The 17476-nt window shown below is 40.0% G+C and overlaps 1 protein-coding gene across 2 annotated transcripts; it reads right to left on the bottom strand.

Annotated features, from left to right (window-relative positions):
* Nucleotides 1-4417: 4417 nt before the first annotated feature.
* On the bottom strand, nt 4418-16855 carry LOC107695872 (nucleoporin Nup37-like). 2 transcript variants are annotated; one of them, XM_016495949.1, is made up of 10 exons: nt 16731-16855; nt 16122-16329; nt 12308-12432; nt 10936-11008; nt 10655-10749; nt 5446-5536; nt 5177-5358; nt 4833-4883; nt 4648-4741; nt 4418-4574 (listed from the first exon to the last, which is right to left on the bottom strand). In XM_016495949.1, the coding sequence occupies exons 2-10, from the start codon at nt 16275-16277 to the stop codon at nt 4461-4463; spliced, it is 981 nt and encodes a 326-aa protein (XP_016351435.1). In that variant the 5' UTR covers nt 16278-16329; nt 16731-16855; the 3' UTR covers nt 4418-4460. The 2 variants fall into 2 exon arrangements, with proteins under 2 accessions (XP_016351435.1, XP_016351436.1); XM_016495950.1 differs by having other exon boundaries at nt 16122-16298.
* Between the last annotated feature and the right edge of the window lie 621 nt (nt 16856-17476).

Raw genomic sequence — 17476 nt, 5'->3', positions numbered from 1 at the left:
CCCCATAATTTTGAGGTGAAAATGGGAGGAGGACGATTTAATGTTAATAAAATTCCCAATTCATTTCAGTTCATGTCTCAGAATGTGTATTTTTTGTTTGTAATTTCACCGTTGTAATACCATAACGTGAAAGCGCCGCTTTTCTATCGCGAATGTGCCGAATCTGCTGATATAACTACAACCGCCAGGTTATAGAGAAGGGGAGGGGTATTAGTGTGCCTCCTCTATTTTAAAACCCACGAGCCGCCACTGAACGTTTGTACAAAAGAAATAACTCACTCTTAATTGTGCCGTTGTTGCTGTGATCACCTGTCAGCTCGTGGCCACGGCCCAATGTCAGCCATGCTAATATTCGGAATGCAGCTTTCTTGCTAGTATAATATTGCTTAAATGCATCATAAATGAATCATCTTTTCTGCTTTGGCTCCAGCAGGAAAGGAGACCGTTTACTGGATTAGCCCTACTTTTAACAGATTGACAGCTTGGTTGCACTACAGATGGTGTAGGAACGACTACGCAACTGTTCCATTCATAGTAAAAGATAAAGCTACCAGGTCACAGCATATTCCTCCCTATTGGCCCCAGCACAGGCCAAACAATCCTCTAGGCGAAACCACAAAGCGAGCATCCAGGTCACTCTGTGCTGGAATTCATTGAGTTCAGGGGTAAATGAGGTTCTATCAGCTGGCTGGCCTTTGTTTGCCTTGAACGTGTCTCAGAAACGAATCAGAGAGAGAGAGAGAGTCAAGCAAATAATGTAATAAATGTGGGAGAGAGAAGAGGAGCAGACATCTGCTTTCATAAACCAAATTCAAACACTTAATCGTCTCTCGTATCTCATTTTACATGGCGCTCAACCCAACCCACAAATCCCTCTGAAAACCAAATTCAAAACAAATGTGTGTTGCCATAGCAATATGATAACCACTGGCAGTTCTGTGAAATTCTACCTAAAAATTCCAAATTCAAAACAAATGTGTGTTGCCATAGCAATATGATAACCATTGGCAGTTCTGTGAAATTCTACCTAAAAATCCCAAACACTCATCACGTCATCAGAACATAAGCATTTCCCTTTGGTATTGTGGAAATTGTGGAGACCAACAATCAGGTTCCGGAAGTGAAAATCACGTTCATTTTCTCCATAGGGGAATTGATTTTGAAATATAACTTATAAACCTTTAAATGCACACCTACTGAGAGCTATGAGGAATCAATGGTATAAGCTTTTGTTGAAGCCATCAGCCCATATTATTACAACTTGTTTTTAAATTAAAAAAAAAATTCAACATTGGAATTCCTGGTGAAAATATGCATTACCTATGGTTCAGAGAAATCTCAACCTGTCGCACCAAAAGAACATCTTAGCACCACTTGCTATGAAGCACTGCGAATGACATAGAGTGAGTTTTTAGTATTGTTATTTAAAGACATTAAGTAGTCATTAAAAAGCCTGTGTAAACACCTTTTGTGGCACTCAAAGATGCGAGCTTGCAATCGATTGTGGAGGGACGGGGTTTAAGCAGACTAAATGATTGAAGAAGTCCGGCAAAGTTCACCAGAGATGAGTCTGTCGTTTTCACCAAAAAATCGAGATATAAGATTTTGATTAAAAGTAAATGAATTTACAAAATAGATGATACATTTTCTTTTTGTGTTGACATTCATTTACTCACTGCAATGAAATATAGCATTTCTTTTTTTGTTCCAAGTATTTATTTCCTGAAGTACAAACAGAGTCATTATTAAAACGGCTACAGAACTGGAATCGTGAGGAGGAACCGTAACCAGAACTGTTTAAATTTTTACAATTCCCAGCCTTGGTCTACATCACTATACTGCCACTTTTCAGCCACTGGTCGTACTGTGAAAGAAAGTGCAAGCAAAAGTCTTGGTCCTCAAAAGACTTCTACTTATCCAGGAGAGCCCTCGTGAAAATACATTATCTCCTGGAATCAAATAGCGCACTCCTTCCTTTTGTTCTTTTTGCTTTGTCTTAAGTAGTGAATAGGATTAGGCCTCTAAGCTGTGCGGAAGCTCTCAACCTGGTTGGAGCTGCTTTGATCATGATGTTTCTTAGTCATTAAAACTACTTGCCAACTTTGGAGGCTTAAAGCATTAGGCCTTTGAAGGAAGGCTTGCATAGTCTTTCTTCATCATGACAGAGAGCATCTTCTGGAAAAAATGCATAAGCGTTCTCTATCACAACACTGCCATCTTTCCTACCAAGCTGACTGAAATATTCCAAATAAAAACCACCATATCCTTTCTATATGATGCATAGGCTACTCTAATCATGAACTGGTTCTTAATAAAAGGCATATTCACAGGACTCTGGCACACCCACCACTACTAAATGTAATCCAGCCACCAGATGGCAGTCTTGGGTTAAAATCGTGCCTAACCAAATATTGGTAATTAAAAGTAGATTTTGGGTAATTATAAGTAGATCATATTCTCTAAAAGTCCTTTCAGGAATTTCTCAATGCTCTCTCAGAAAGTTATTGTATCCTTTGGAATAGTTTCCCTTGTGTGAGAGTATGTAGAAGAGGCTGACATTGATTTCTCCAAGCTATATGCAGCTGGTCCAGCACCAGCCACGTTCAGCTCTACCAAAGCCTCGTTTCAGACCACATTGAACTTATTCAAGCAAAGCCAGCAGACCAGGAGAGCAGTAGCATGTTATGATTGCGGATGGCAGTGTGCTTCTGGGCTCCAAGAATCATACAGGCTTGTCTTTCGGGCTTGAAAGAGTGTAGGTTCATTTCTCCCCGCACCCATTTCAGGCTCACCTTAACACCCAGGCACAATATGCCATACTGTTACACATGGAGCACATGCAAAAGTCTCAGGAACTGCAAGAAAAACTTCTCCAGGGTTGCTACACTTTTTGACCAGTTAATTTCCCCAACTCTTCAACTTGTCCACTTGCAGTGTTAAGAAGGATACTTTGGAAAGGTAATAGGTTACAGATTACAAGTTACCCAATTTGAAAAAAAATAAGTAGTGTAACTTTCAATTAATTTATTAATGTAACTGATTACATTTGATTGCTTTTCTAAATTTCAAAAGAATGTTTTCAACTGTTATACATTTTCAAGCTTCTAAACCAACTCGGTTTACTTTCAGACTTTCAAAATCCTTCATCACTTGAATTCAGATTATAAAAATTAAATTTTAAAGCACAGCCACCACAAAATCAGACTTTAGTACCCTTTTTTTTTTTGTTTACTTTGAGATCATTCTGAGGTTAAATACAGATTTAAAATCTTAAGATATGATTTTAATAGCTATGATACTGTTTTGTACTGTCCTTGGAAAAAAGAGTCAATCTTAAAAAATAAAGCATATACATAAACCCAAACAGAAAATAAAAGTTATCAAATATGTGTCCTAAACTCCTGAAACATTGGTGTCTCATATTAGAGCAGTCAATGCAATTTGGGAAAGAAATCATTTAAATCTGTGTGTTTGTGTGTAAATATTAAGATGTACCCCCCCTTTGTAATCATTAACATTTTCATACGTAACTGTAATTTACACATTTTTTTATCAGCAACTGTAACAGATTATTTATTTTGTAATTAAATTACGTAACTGTTACATGTAACTAGTTACTCCCCAACACTGTCCACTTGTCATGTGATACCCCAAAAATGTAATGATTAATGAATTAATAATTAGTGATATTTGTAAGTAATACTTTTTGCATCATGAATTTAAAAAAACTCTAAATTTAAAGCATGTTTTTTAAACAAATTTTTAAAAAAGGTTTTTTAAGATTGTGAATGTTTTTATTTTGTCATTGATCCAACTATTCTACCGTTTGGCCTCACACCTTCCTGCCCAAACATAGCACAATTGACCTGAGAGAACCCTTGTTCCCCCTTTAGAGAGTCTCCTGTGCTTTTCTTGGAAAAAAAACAGCTCACGCCGTCTTGTGTTCTCCTTGCACTTTAGTTTCCCATGCTTGTCTTCATCTTCAGGGTTCAACTGTTGAAGCACAAATAGCATTGCGTCCGTCTCCCCCACCACACATGCGTCACAGTCGAGCGGAGGAAGTTCCCCTGTAGTGTTGAGAATGGGACTGCAGATTATTATCCTGGTGGAGTCAATGAGACTGTCTATATGAGCACCTGTACAGCTTTTTGTCTCACAATCAAGCGTTCTGCAATGAAAACTGCCAGCTCCTGCCGTTCGGCGACCTTTGGCTTAACTTTAAAGCCTGCTTGGCAGAACACCACACCAAAAACACTGATACAATGCTTCGCAGAAAAAGGGAAAAAACTGGGGAGAGAGAAAGAGAGTCTTGTTTCCCACAATTGTTAGTCTGAGTTCTAACCCAAGTGACCTATAAAACAAGACACAGTGGAGTACGTACAGTGACAGTGCATGAAAAATATTACTTTATTTATTGAAAAAGAAAAACAGAAACACTCTCCAGTTGACTTCTGTCCAGGTTACATCTCTGTCATCCAGAAGAACAGCTTTCGGTCCCCACCGATAACACATAGAGGCAGGGTCCTATGCCAGCTTAGACCAGCCCCCACAGATGCAGAACCAATCATCACAGGCTGCAAAGACAATTGTATACCATTGTAATGCAAATCTATTTCAAACTCAAACAAATTACATAATTTTACAAACCTGTGGATGCCCCAGATGATGCACCAGTAACTGACTGTTGATTTTTCCTGGATAGCCTGTGGTAGCGAAAAGATTCTCATTTGCCCTTGACCATCTGTAGAAGAGAGGCCACCAGGATTATAGTCATGGACGCAGTCCAGCAAAGAAAACAATGAATCATCTGATCATTAGACAAAAAAAATTACCTGAAATGTCTTGCCTTGTCAACATGAGCTGGTCTCTTCTCGAGTGGATAACTACAGGCAAAGCACATCAGCATAATTTACCGACAGTTTAATTAATTCCACCTTTAACAAAACTGCTCAGCTGAATGTCATAATGGTGATTTAGTGTGGAGGAGTTCATGTAAGACTTCAAAAGGTTTTAAGGCTTGATGCACATTATGGACAAATTCTTGATTCTCAGAAAGATTAACTAAATTAAGTGGAACGGGAGATAGGTCATGTCGACCACACAATAGTTCTGCTTTAAAAGCAACTCGCTGCCCAAATATAATGCATTTTAGCCACAGAGACAAAGTTGCATTTACCTAGAGCGGGTAATGTCCCAGATCACCCAATCGTTGGCCACCACAGCTCCAACCTTAATAGTGTTTGTGAGACACCAGTCAGCTGACATGAGTGGCACCTGCCCGCTGTCCAGAGACAGAATTGCGTGTTGTGTAACACGGTCATAGAACCGTATTGTGCCTTTCTTCTCCGCCACCATCAACTGTATTAAGGAAATATATCACATGGAAAGTTCACATCGAAATCTACATCCCATATAACCATTAGTTCTGTCAGACTTGTTACTGACCTTACAGATGTCCTCAGGGTGCCAACAGACACTTACACCAGGGGAACGCAGTCTGAATGAAATGGTTTCATTGCCATCAAGGTTCCACACTCTTTAAGAAGGAAAGTAACAAAATAGTCTTCAGGTAAATGCAATACAAAATGCAGACATTAAGTATGAGGACAGCTGTAATATATGTTCACCACAACATCTATCCTGCATGATGGCCAAAATATAGAACTTGGATCAAAACATTGTGTAGGTTAATTTTACATGATAAACAGGGAAAAAGTCTCTGAAAGTACTCTGTACTTTCTGTGCACTTTTAACTGTGTGGATGTTCTTTTACCCATACAATTGAATCCAAATTATAAGTGATGCAATAAAGTTGGAGGTCATGGTGACAGAGCAAATGGTTAAGCAACAGGAAAAAAATAATGAGGCCATGAATGGGTTATTACATCACCCCCGTCCCCATGTGTTCTTACCCTTTAAAACATGCGCGCACACACACACAAACAGAGGAAGTCTGAAAGTAAAAATCAAATGAGTTGCTTGCTAAAAAAAAAGCACTGTCAGAAACAGGACACTAATCAAAAGTGGCTTAATCCTAAGAAGAACTCAATTAGGCACACGGAAGGAAGTCAGATTACTAAAAATAACTTGCCAATGAAAAACCATAAATCACTAACTTAAAATAAAACAACAAAATGACTGAAGCCTAAAGAGTTTTGAATACAACTTAAATAGATACAGATTTCAAGCTATAAATGAGAAGAAACACTAGCATTCAGGACACTTTGCAATCAAGGTATACATTTCATCAGTATGTGTTCCTTAGGAATCAAAGTCGTGACCTTGGAGTTGCCAGCACCATGCTCTACCAGGTGAACTACTGGAACTCTTGCCTGCAGCTGACCTGGAGTTCCACTCAGAAGCAGGATTGCCAATACCTCCCAGCTTTATCTTCCTAAGAACAGAAGATTTTCACTCCAGATTTGGCCTCGAGGAAGTTTGTGAAGGCACGCTAGGGCAAGTGCAGATACAGCAAGAGGCCTGCAAGCAGATGCAATAAATCATTTGGACGGAGAAGACTGGAGATCAGATTCTGGATGGTTTCACTGGAGATCAGATCTTGGGTTTACCACATCACAGAGGCCCGAGTGAAGAGAACCACAAGTTCTCTCAAATGAGTTGAAACTGTGGAGGTTTTCTGGGAAAGTGTGGGGGAAGAGAAGGAGAGGGGGGAGAAGAAGCCCTCCATTAATAGGAAAGACGCACAACCACTTGGTTGATGAGGTCATTGAGAAGTCTTCATCAAATGAATGCCAAAAGCACTCCAAAGCCTGTCTGAATGTCAAACATGCAGTTGGGTAGATTAATATCTGCAGCTGGGCGGTACTTGGAGGACATGCCCCATGCTCAACAGCTCCCAGACGAGGGTCTTTGTAAGCACCTAAGCTCTCCCCAACATTTGCCAAGAACTCCTGAACTGTCTCCTCTTGTCTGGGGCATCTCTGCTCTGATCAAGCTCCTTTGCTGAGCATGAGTGAGGTTTCAGACCACACCACACAAACATGGTTAAAACCCCTTTACTCAGAACCCTTCGCCAAGCAAGAGTTAAATTGCACGCAAAACCAAAACCGCCAGCCTTGACAACCACCAGGGTATTCGAGAGGGCAAAAAGTTAGCTCTCTACAACCCTGACAAAGCCAAATGAGGATTAAGACACTAAGCATACAAACACAGTGGGAAGCATCACAGACAATGTGCTACTGCTATTGCGTAAGTCTCTTCAATGACTGATGCAGCATTGTGGAATAACATGCGGCAGCCATGTACAATATGAGTTGAAAGAGAGGGAAGTGTTTGAAGTCACGAAAGATCTAAGAGAGAGAAAACAAGGGGAGGGTCTGTCTGGCTTGTCTGTGTTTTCCCACACTGCACAACCGAGAAGCTGACCTGAGCATGCAATGTGATTTTTCAGATGGGGCAGGGGTGAGAAATGCTGAAATTGAGTTAAGAACTATTGAAACAAACATTTATGGTGGCGACCAGGTCAGGGGCTAATTCTTTGACTGAGATGGTGTGAATAACAGTTCTGACCTGACCTGTTTAAACCAACAGTGTTAGTGGTTTTGTTTACATTCAAGTGCTCTCAGTAGCCAAAATGACACTTTTTTGTGATCTAGTATAATTTATCAATCATGAAGAGAATAAAAAGTTTAAAACCTCACACAGAAACAGATGTGAGGCGGGCGAAACCAACCCGAAAACAGCTATCGTCACCAGACTCACTTTATAGGACATAATGGCTCGGTTTTAAAACCTAGGGAGCTGGTTCATAATAGTACTATGAGAGTACATATTACTACCTTTGAGGTACATATTCTAAGGTACTAATATGTACCCTTTAGGGTTAAAGAAGGCACTAAGGCAGGGCTGGGCAACTTCGATCTTGGAGGGCCACTGTCCTAAAGAGTATAGTTCCAACCCTAATCAAACACAGAACCGAAGTTGCCCAGCCCTGCACTAAGGTGTACCTTTGAGATTACTGCCCCAGTGACAAGCTGATGAAACTTTAAAAGTAAAATTTTTGTGTAAACAACCTTTTAAGGCATCACATGTGCCTTTGGAAGGCCGTTCCAAAAAGTTAGAAGTAACAGTTTCCCTTCCAAGGGACCTTGTGTTAGTGAAATTCTAAGGCAGTATTGAAAGTATCCTTCTTAGAAAGAATTGTGATAATCTTAGATTGTGTGTCATCAGTTTAGCAGAATGCTAGGGTCCAAACTCTACTGCCGGGGTGTCTAGTCCTGCTCCTGGAAGACCATCTTCCTACGGAGTTTAACTCCAGCCTGTTCCAACACACTTATCTATAAAGTGGCCCTCCAGGAGGATCGGAATCAATTTGTAGTCAAATCTCCTTTGCCCATCACATGAGGAGTGCTATTTGTGTACCAGATGGAGTTGCTACCTGTTTCAAATAAGTTACTTATGGTGTTCTATTCTGGGTCAAACCCCTTTTCTGTCCTACAGAACTGTTGATGCAAAAAACACCTGTCATCCTCTGGAACTGAAGGTATGCCTCCTTTTCTTAGCTTGAACTCTGTCAACTCAGCATTTACTTCTGTGACCTGCACTCCCTAAAGTAATCTGTAGGTGGCACTGAGGCCTGCAACACTACTATAGCAAAAAACTCCTCTGATCTTCAAAGGAAACAGGTTGCACTCTTTCCCCGGCACACACACATTACGTAACACGAGGAGATCTGAAATGGTTTGAAATCAAGGCGATTCTATGATTGAGGTGGTTGATCAAACCCTCAGTGGCGATATCTTAAAAGGCAGGCAAGATAAAATGTAAATACCTATGAGGAAGAACAACCCTGCTGAAAAGAACAGCATGAATTTCAACTGGTCTGCTAACGTAGACTGCAAGTTAGGAAACCTAGTAGGGACACAAACATACTAGCATCCCATGCTGCAGACCAGCATCCTTAACATATGCTGCTGACCAGAACAGCTGGTACTTTAAACAGGGAAGGTGTGTCAACACATGCATAAACGTTCCAGCTGAGAGCCACATTTGTATCAAAAGCTCAGTATGTGTGGCCTGACTGGAAAAGGTTCACTCTCTTTCTCTAACATTAACCTGATCTTTCCCTTGTTCCACCTCGCTGTTCCTCCTGCGTCCCATATTTTCTCAACGTGACAGAATTTAAATCTTTCTGCAGATGGAGCACTCTACTGTTTTCTCTGGCTCCACAGGAGAGGGAGACTAAGGCTTATGGCGGATGTTTCCTGCTTCGATCCCTTCAGTGGCCCCTCTGCTCTCCCACCAAACACACTATCTCTGACACAAAATCCACTGACCAAAGCTACATATATCAACATCTGTATCTAAATTCTGATGGGCATGTGTAAACTATGGTTTTGGCGGGCACTCTGAGTAACATTTGGCTGTTTTCCTTATGAGCACGACTACAGCGAGACACCAAATCTCAAATCATCATATCAAATCTCTCATTTGAGCTGGCAGTTCAGGATTAGTAATATATGGTAACTGCAGTGGTTTGCACCTTACTGTGCTGTCGGGTGGGCCATGATTTATTCATAAGAGATGGTTATTACTTAATCAAAATAATAGGCTTCTTCTAACTGGGCCAATCTTAGGGGTGTTAGGGATTACAAAAGGGGTTTCAGCACATACAGGTTCCAGCAGAGAAGAAGCCCATTACTGCCGAAGCTGCAAACTGAAATGGTCTCACCCCCGGGCCCCGACTATGATAAAGATCTGCAATTCCTCCTTTAATCACACCCTGAAGTTCTACCAACATCAATAAAACAGCTGCGAGAAGAGCAGCGCACTCCTATTCTCAATGTCGCACCACCCAGATGAAGAGTGTATGAAAACATTATCACAGCGCAATGGGTCAGTGCTGACATTAGGTCACATGCTGACACTGGCAGTGTGTGCACCAAGAAATGCACTGGGCTCGAAGCAGATCCACAAACATCCCAGCGCAGATTATGTGAAAGATGATGGTTAATATCAAGAAAGGGATGTAATGTCTATAACGCAATGGCACAGAAATGGCAAAAGCACCTGATCATGTTGAGAAAACATGGTTACACCATCCAAATTTTAAGATGTATATCATAAAACTGTCATGGCAAGGTCTGCATAAAGGATCCAATAGCTGAACTTTGGATGTCTATAAGGAAAACTACCGTCTTGGTCCTCGTCCATCTTGAAGCCATTAGGGTTTGCAAGCTGGGAAGAGAAAGGCCGGGCCATTGAGTTGTGGCAGGCCGCAGCGCTGCAATATCCAGGTGTGTCAGTTACACGGTTCTGACGCAAAAGGGAAGACCCGAGACTCCAGGAGTGTTCTCTTACATTACCTCTGACTGCAAGGAAACCGCACTTACCTCAGTGGCTGATTGGTGGGGCTACATTCGAGGAGCTCGTTAACTGTGGCCGTGGAGAGGAAAAGCCTCGGCTGCTGATTGGATTTCCACGTTTAACCAATTACTTAGAAAAACTCTGCAAGCAAGTGGCGGTTGACGCTTACACAGAGCAACGGCGAGCAGTGTTGTGTTTAGTGTAGGGGTTTCAGTGTGGAAATTTGGTCAAGACTTTCTGCATCATTAACAGAGAACAGAACGCACTCACGCACACACATATATTTCACTTTCTCACACTCATACAGTCGGACTGCAGTGCAACTAACCTGCAAGTGTGGTCATCGCTGACAGAGGCTATTTGCTTTCCTTCTGCAGGCTCAAACACTAGATGATTGATGTAACTGGTGTGGCCTTCCATCACCTAGGCAACACAAGAAATCATAGAAATTGAATACAACGTTCATACAGTGAATAAGTCAGCCAAGGACAGAAAGAAACATTACTGTACAGATGACTTTCATTTCTGGGTGAACTATTCCTTTAATTTTATATCACCAGCAAAATCATAGCAAATATACTGCGAGTGTACAGGAGAAGAAAGAGCTACCTTTACATCACAATTGTTTTGAAGATCAGATGTCCACAGCCTGACTTTTCTGTCAGCCGCTGCGGTGCAAAACCTGAAATGAGAAAAAAAAAGGATAAAATAATACACTGCATTTAGTCACGATCATGTACGTGGGTGTGTAACAAACCACAGTCAGAAGATAAAACACTGGAGAGATTACAAATGTTAAAGACAAACAACCAAAGTCAGAATTTCATCACGCCATTTTCACATTTGTCTGTTCAAAATCCAACCAAACCTAATAAAACAGCTCTGCCACTAATCAGCAGCAGCAATTATTCACACAATTACACTAACTCACCTCTGACAAGAAAAACACTTTTAGTTAGAGAGTCGCACGCACATTTTTATGTTACCATACCACACACAGACACAAAATCGTCTTCCATCTTATAACAAACAAAAATCACACAAGTTCTTGCCACGAAAGGTCCGATTACCATCACATCGTTCTATCAACATGGTCATTTGCGAGTTGTCTTTGGCTAGATTGTTGCGCGGATAGCGTAACATCACAACGGTACCAATTATTTACATGCCAGCAGTACCAGCAGGCAACGAGTCAACCTGTCAATAACCTCTGACTCCATGTCAACCCACATGCCCAGGAAACCTTAATAAGATCTCTAGTACTCCATTCCCAAGAGGTACACCTACAGTGAAGAAGAAAATAAACCCAAATAAAGGGCAGCGCACACAGTTGAGCACGCTACACCTTCCGCCCTGACCACAGCATGGCCAGGAAATAACTCTGCCCTTCCCATGCTGCTAAACCTACAGGAAACTTCCCTACCGGGAGCAGAACCCTCCCAAGTTCACAGCTTAACGAAGAACATGTCAGACTGACAACCTCTTATTAGACTTGATACAAACCAGATCAAACTACAGCTGTGACAGACACTTTCCACTGCTTGACATGAACATACAAATCTCAGTAATGAATCGATCCCTGGAAAATGGGTCTCTCGGTGATAAAAACATGTTCTGAGAAAACACATTTGTTTGAACAAAAATGAGTATGTTTGTGCGTGTGTGGTAAAATATCTCAACTCTCAAATATCCCAATTGACTCAGACATCAATTATGCCGGGTAATTCAATAGTGCAATACAGAAAAAGCATATTTATCTAACATTTAAAAGAATATCAGAATGTGCGGTAAAATAAATCAATTATCATATACTGTGTCTAAACCTCTAATGAAGAGAAGGAACCCGGTTGTAGATGAAGAACTGTATGGTGTCTGGCATTGAGATCTGTGCTCCTTCCATACATCATCATAATTCCACATCTTATATTACATCTTATGGTTTCTCCCCACATAAAAAAGCGGCACATGCTCAAAGCCGTACCTGATGACCAGAGGGAGCTTGTCCAGACGCGTTTCAGGGCTCCATGCGATAGCATCCACACGTACTCCATGCAAGAACACTTGCAAAGAAGTGAACTCTACATCCTCGACCTCTGTGTCTTCCTCCTGCACAAACAGAAATCACTAGACTGTGAATCGTCATTTAAATGCTGACATGCAGACAGGAAATGATCTGTTCTCATGCACCAGTGAACTCTACATCCTCGACCTCTGTGTCTTCCTCCTGCACAAACAGAAATCACTAGACTGTGTGAATCGTCATTTAAATGCTGACATGCAGACAGGAAATGATCTGTTCTCATGCACAATCCTCGTAAAAACAGTGTTTTCTCTTACAGATAGATATGGATGGTTATATTCAGAGCAGTACTATTTCTGTATGACGCATACTACGTACATAGGCTGAGTCCGAGTAGGTATTTCTTCTGAATAAGCACTTATGTTACTGTAAAATATGTATATGTAGTATGAATTAGGGCTGGGCGATATAGCTAAAAATTTATCAACGATACAATGTTTCATATCGTTCGGTATCGATAATTATTGACATTTTTTATAACCTTTTTTTTCTTTTAAAACAAAGAGCAATAGATTTTTTTTTTTTTTTTAACCACTGTATTTTCAAATTAACCCAATTTATTGAGACAAACAACACATTTTTTTTTTTTAACAGTCAAACACACAATACAAATTAAACAAATATCTAATTTCTAATGTTTTATATGCAGATTAAATAGGTCGAGGAAACTTTTGGCCTGTCTCCCGAGGCCACAGGAGGGCGCAATGAACAAAGTAATGCAGCGCTTTTAAATTGTCAACGCAAGGAAGTAACTATAAAAAACGTGCATTACGTCTAAATTAACTCATAAAAATCAAATATAATTTCGTAAATTGCATAAACAACTATGAACAAAACAGCATCATGTATTTATGCATTGCTTAATACAAAGAGCCGAAGCGCCATTCACACAGATTGCATTTAAAAACATATGAGACGCAGTGAAAAGGAATAAACCTCCACAAATTCGTGACATGTTTTCTAAAAGTTTAAAACTGTTTTAACTTCGCATGGCTTTCTATACATCTCTTCTGTGAGACGCGAGCGCAGCAGTCATATTTGTCTGACTAAAAAAATGCGCTCAATATGCGTTCTGTGTGAATGGCTTGGTTTTGGTTTTCAACTAATCAAGATCTTCTCTGCACTGAGCAACTATATTTGTCTAATATTTTGAATGCATAATACAGCAGCGCCGCATCTCGTGGGCTAGACTAACAAAACATTAAAATGCAACAACCTCACTTACATCCATCACCGCATCTCGCGCGCCACTGATGACGCTCCCTGACGCACACCTAACATTGCAAATGTTAATTTTAAATTCGACTAATATTCATTCACAATCTCCTCATCACAGGCAGGCACAGCAGTCATTCCAGCATGTGTTCGTGTTTGTGTGTGCGTCACTCATAGCACGTGCCTATATCGTGCACTATATCGAACATTTTTTCTATCATTATCGAAGAAGGTGTACCGTCGATAAATATCGATGCCGTTTTATCGCCAGGCCTAGTATGAATGCAATCTGTGCGTACAACATTCATCATGTTGTCATTGTCTATGAACTACAGCATCAGTTAAATGATCACTTCATTGCCACTGACAATTCCTCTCCTGTGGCCTCATGGAATAGTAAAATGTCCATTGGATGTGCACTTTAGAATCTCGTCGGAAGTAGTCAGTCATCCGGGTACTTTTTGACTGCTGTTTTATGACGTTTTTTCCCCTGCTATATAGTAAGGAAATATTCAATGGTACAGCCATTGTGTACATTTTCTGAATGTCTGAATTTCCCAGACAACCTATTACATTTGCCAAAACTTGTCATATACGATACTATATCTCCCATATCTGGTAGTATACGATTTATCTTGTTGTATACGAAACAATAATTCCCGTTATCCCATAAAATTACTTGATCTTTAATTCAATAACTTGATAAACTAGTGTGACAAATGAACAAAATTCAATATAATGCTCATAATAAAATAATGAAATTTACACTTGATATGCAACTTGTAGTTGGTTGTAAAATTCGTATTTTGCCAGCTAATTTTGAATGGTGGTCAATAGAAAACAAATACTTGTTCTGGTATTTCTAACAGGACCATGGTAACCAGCCGAACCTTGGCCCCTTGGTCATACAAACCATTTTAAAAATACATTTAAAGTTGTATACTGCCCAGTACGCAGTATGCAAGTAATCCTTTCTGAACACAGCCCTTGAGTTTCATGTAAGAATGGATGTTTTGTTGGAAAAATTGTGATTACTTGAGCCTGTCAGAGAGAACTCAGTCCACCCGGCATCCCAATTCACATACCCTCCAAAATAACCTAAATAGTAATCGAGATTAGTTATCTTGAATATGGACCCTTTTCACAAGTCTGTGATGACACATTTCAACAATCATCAGCAATGTAAATCCTCGAAAGTTTTTTATATTTTGACTTAAAAAAAAAAAATGTGATGTACATTTATAACACTATACTTTGTATTATATCAACCTAGTTAATGCTAATGTTAACGAGGGCATTTTAATACAGCGTCTATGGGAGGGACGTCGATTTTAGACATCGTTTTCTCTTCTGACTGCCGTTATCAGTCTCTCACAATTTATTTCCTTTGATTGAAAGTTGTGAAAACACTATCGTGGAGGTTTGAAATTAATTTGTGGTACTCTCCCATTAACTGCTCTTGAAGTTTACCCAACTATGACGACTTCCGCTGCTAAGAAACCCGGAAATGTGAAAAAGGTCTTTAGAGGGTATGCATTGACATCACTTTCCTACCGAAACATGCCCCCTAAGCTGGACTGAGTGGCAAAAGAGCCTGCTGCATGAACGGATTTAATAGGGAAGCTGCAAAAACGTGAGTAAAACAAACGATAATCAGTTTAAACTAAAAGTTGCTGGACTCGATATAGTGTTTCTTACGACTTACCAAATATCCAGTGGTCCGTGGATATTGACGTGCAGCCAGGAATCGTGTTTCCTGATATTTATATGTGCCTGCTTGCAAATACAAGCCGGGGAAATACATAAAGCAAATCTGCCTGTGAACACTTATGTAAATACAAAATAGGTTGGTCTAAATTCGGATGATCACTTAAATCAATGTTAAATACATCGTCCAGCCCAAAAACTTATATAGTTTTTGTAAGTGTTTATTTAAAAACATCCAGTTATGCAAAATATAAGATGGTAAATACTTGATTGATGAGTTGTCAATACGATATATAACAATACAATATATAGGGTAAGACTTTACCGCAAAATTCAACATATTAACATAAAAGGTTTCCGTGACCTCTCGCGAGATCTCGGCAAAAAGTCTCACGATTTATTTCCAGAACATGATGCATGATGGGATACACTAAGCCTCGAATACCGCTCCGGAGCGGTATTTAAGATAGTGTGGATTTAGTGTGCGTTAAGGGCACTGCGCTCTGGCGTTTTTAAGACCTGGGACAGTTTTGCACACTTTCTTACTTCCTCAAGTGGCTAAGACCGCAAGTGTGGGTATTTGGACAAGGCAGTTGTTTAGGGAGGATAGTATGCAAAAAAGGACACTGGGAATCCACTTCCTGAAGTGTTTCGTTTCACCTCTAATCAAATACACCTGAACCAGTTCATCAATGTGTGTTGGAGCAGGACTGTAACCCTGCAGTGAGGTACACCTCCAGAAGGTTAGCACTCTTACCACAGACTGATCAGTCTGCTGAATTACTGTACTCACCTTAAAACGACAAGTGCCCACGACCACATACTGGTTTCCTCCATACGCCAGAAGTGACGCAGGTGAGCCACAGTCAAATGGACTGAACTCCACTACATGAACATAGTCCTCACAGGACACTGTGTAGCTTGCAGAGCGAACTGTTTCATCTGGCATCTTCCATCAAATGAATCCTTGCTGTTTGGGTGAAATGGAGATTCATTCCACTCTAAATTATAAATAACATGTTGAGACACAAATTAGCACATTTTATTGGAGGAAAAATGCCATAATGGTTAACAAAAAAGTATTATCTGATATAATGTAAAGTAATAGGATGTGTGCTGTCCAGACGTTGTTTTAGTTATATAAAGAAAGTTTCCTACATTTAACAAATATATATATATTTTTTAATTAAATAAACCCTATAACTTAATCTCTACTGTACCTGACATATATTATGATAGTAATAAATATTTAACTCTTTATATTTCTTTACGGTCTCCATACATTCATTTCACTGTCGAAGTTATGAATTAACTAACGTTACACTTAAGATCAGAGACAGCAGGCTGATGTGCAACGAGTCATGCATGTTCAAAATAGGTATTAAAGCTTTATATGACAAACCTGGAATAATCTTATATACTCGGTTGATCGTCTGGCTGAGAAAGTGAGTTCTGGTGCAGGTGATTAAAACCCATGCGGTGCATGTTCTCAGCGCGCTTTCTGATCACGTGATCGCGTTTGTTTACTTCCAGGTTAGTGACGTAATCATGACGCTAGCAGCACAAAGAAATATCAGGAAAAGAGGTCTCTAAGCATTAGAAACAAAGCCAAACAAAAAAATACGCATTGATGCACTTCTCTAATTCATTGTAAATTTTAATTTTACCCCTGGAGCAATATATCTGACACATATTTGGAGGTGCTGAGTATTTTTCATCTTTTTATTATGGGAGATATACCTAAAATGCAAAGGCTATAAACAATTAAATGGTTTAGCTCTCGTATTTCTTTACATCACCGCATTTTATTATTTTTCTTGTCAACAATCGACACTTGTGCTTTGAAACAAAACGGGACCGTTCTGTTATCTGTTTGTGCTAATATCCGTCTGCAGGGGGCGTGTCTAACACATCGCGCTCTGTGATTGGTCAAGGCGTCCTGGCATGTGAATTTAAATTTACTGGCATCGGACCAGTTTATAATACCTTACTTCTACTGGCGTCAGTTTTCCCATGTGTTTCACATTAGAGACCTAGGACGCGTCTAAATATCAGTGTTGGTAAGTTGACCTAAGAGGTCTGGAGGTTCTGTTCCTAATAAAGTGCAAAGGGGCTCCTCTTGTTCCTTACTATTATTGTGATTTGCTT

The sequence above is a fragment of the Sinocyclocheilus anshuiensis genome, unplaced genomic scaffold (genome assembly GCF_001515605.1).
Source record: "Sinocyclocheilus anshuiensis isolate Anshui unplaced genomic scaffold, SAMN03320099.WGS_v1.1 scaffold538, whole genome shotgun sequence".
NCBI lineage: Eukaryota > Metazoa > Chordata > Actinopteri > Cypriniformes > Cyprinidae > Sinocyclocheilus > Sinocyclocheilus anshuiensis.
Note: the sequence above shows the minus strand (reverse complement) of the source record. Positions and strands in the feature narration are given on the sequence as shown.

What these genes read in the sequence shown, in the direction of transcription:
- LOC107695872 (XM_016495949.1), bottom strand. Translation starts at nt 16,277, where the DNA reads ATGCCAGATGAAACAGTTCGCTCTGCAAGCTACACAGTGTCCTGTGAG. An exon ending in AAAACAATTGTGATGTAAAG is followed by an intron (nt 10,750 to 10,935) that starts GTAGCTCTTTCT and finishes TGTGTTGCCTAG; the next exon opens with GTGATGGAAGGCCACACCAG. An exon ending in AGCGATGACCACACTTGCAG is followed by an intron (nt 5,537 to 10,654) that starts GTTAGTTGCACT and finishes TCCTTCTTAAAG; the next exon opens with AGTGTGGAACCTTGATGGCA.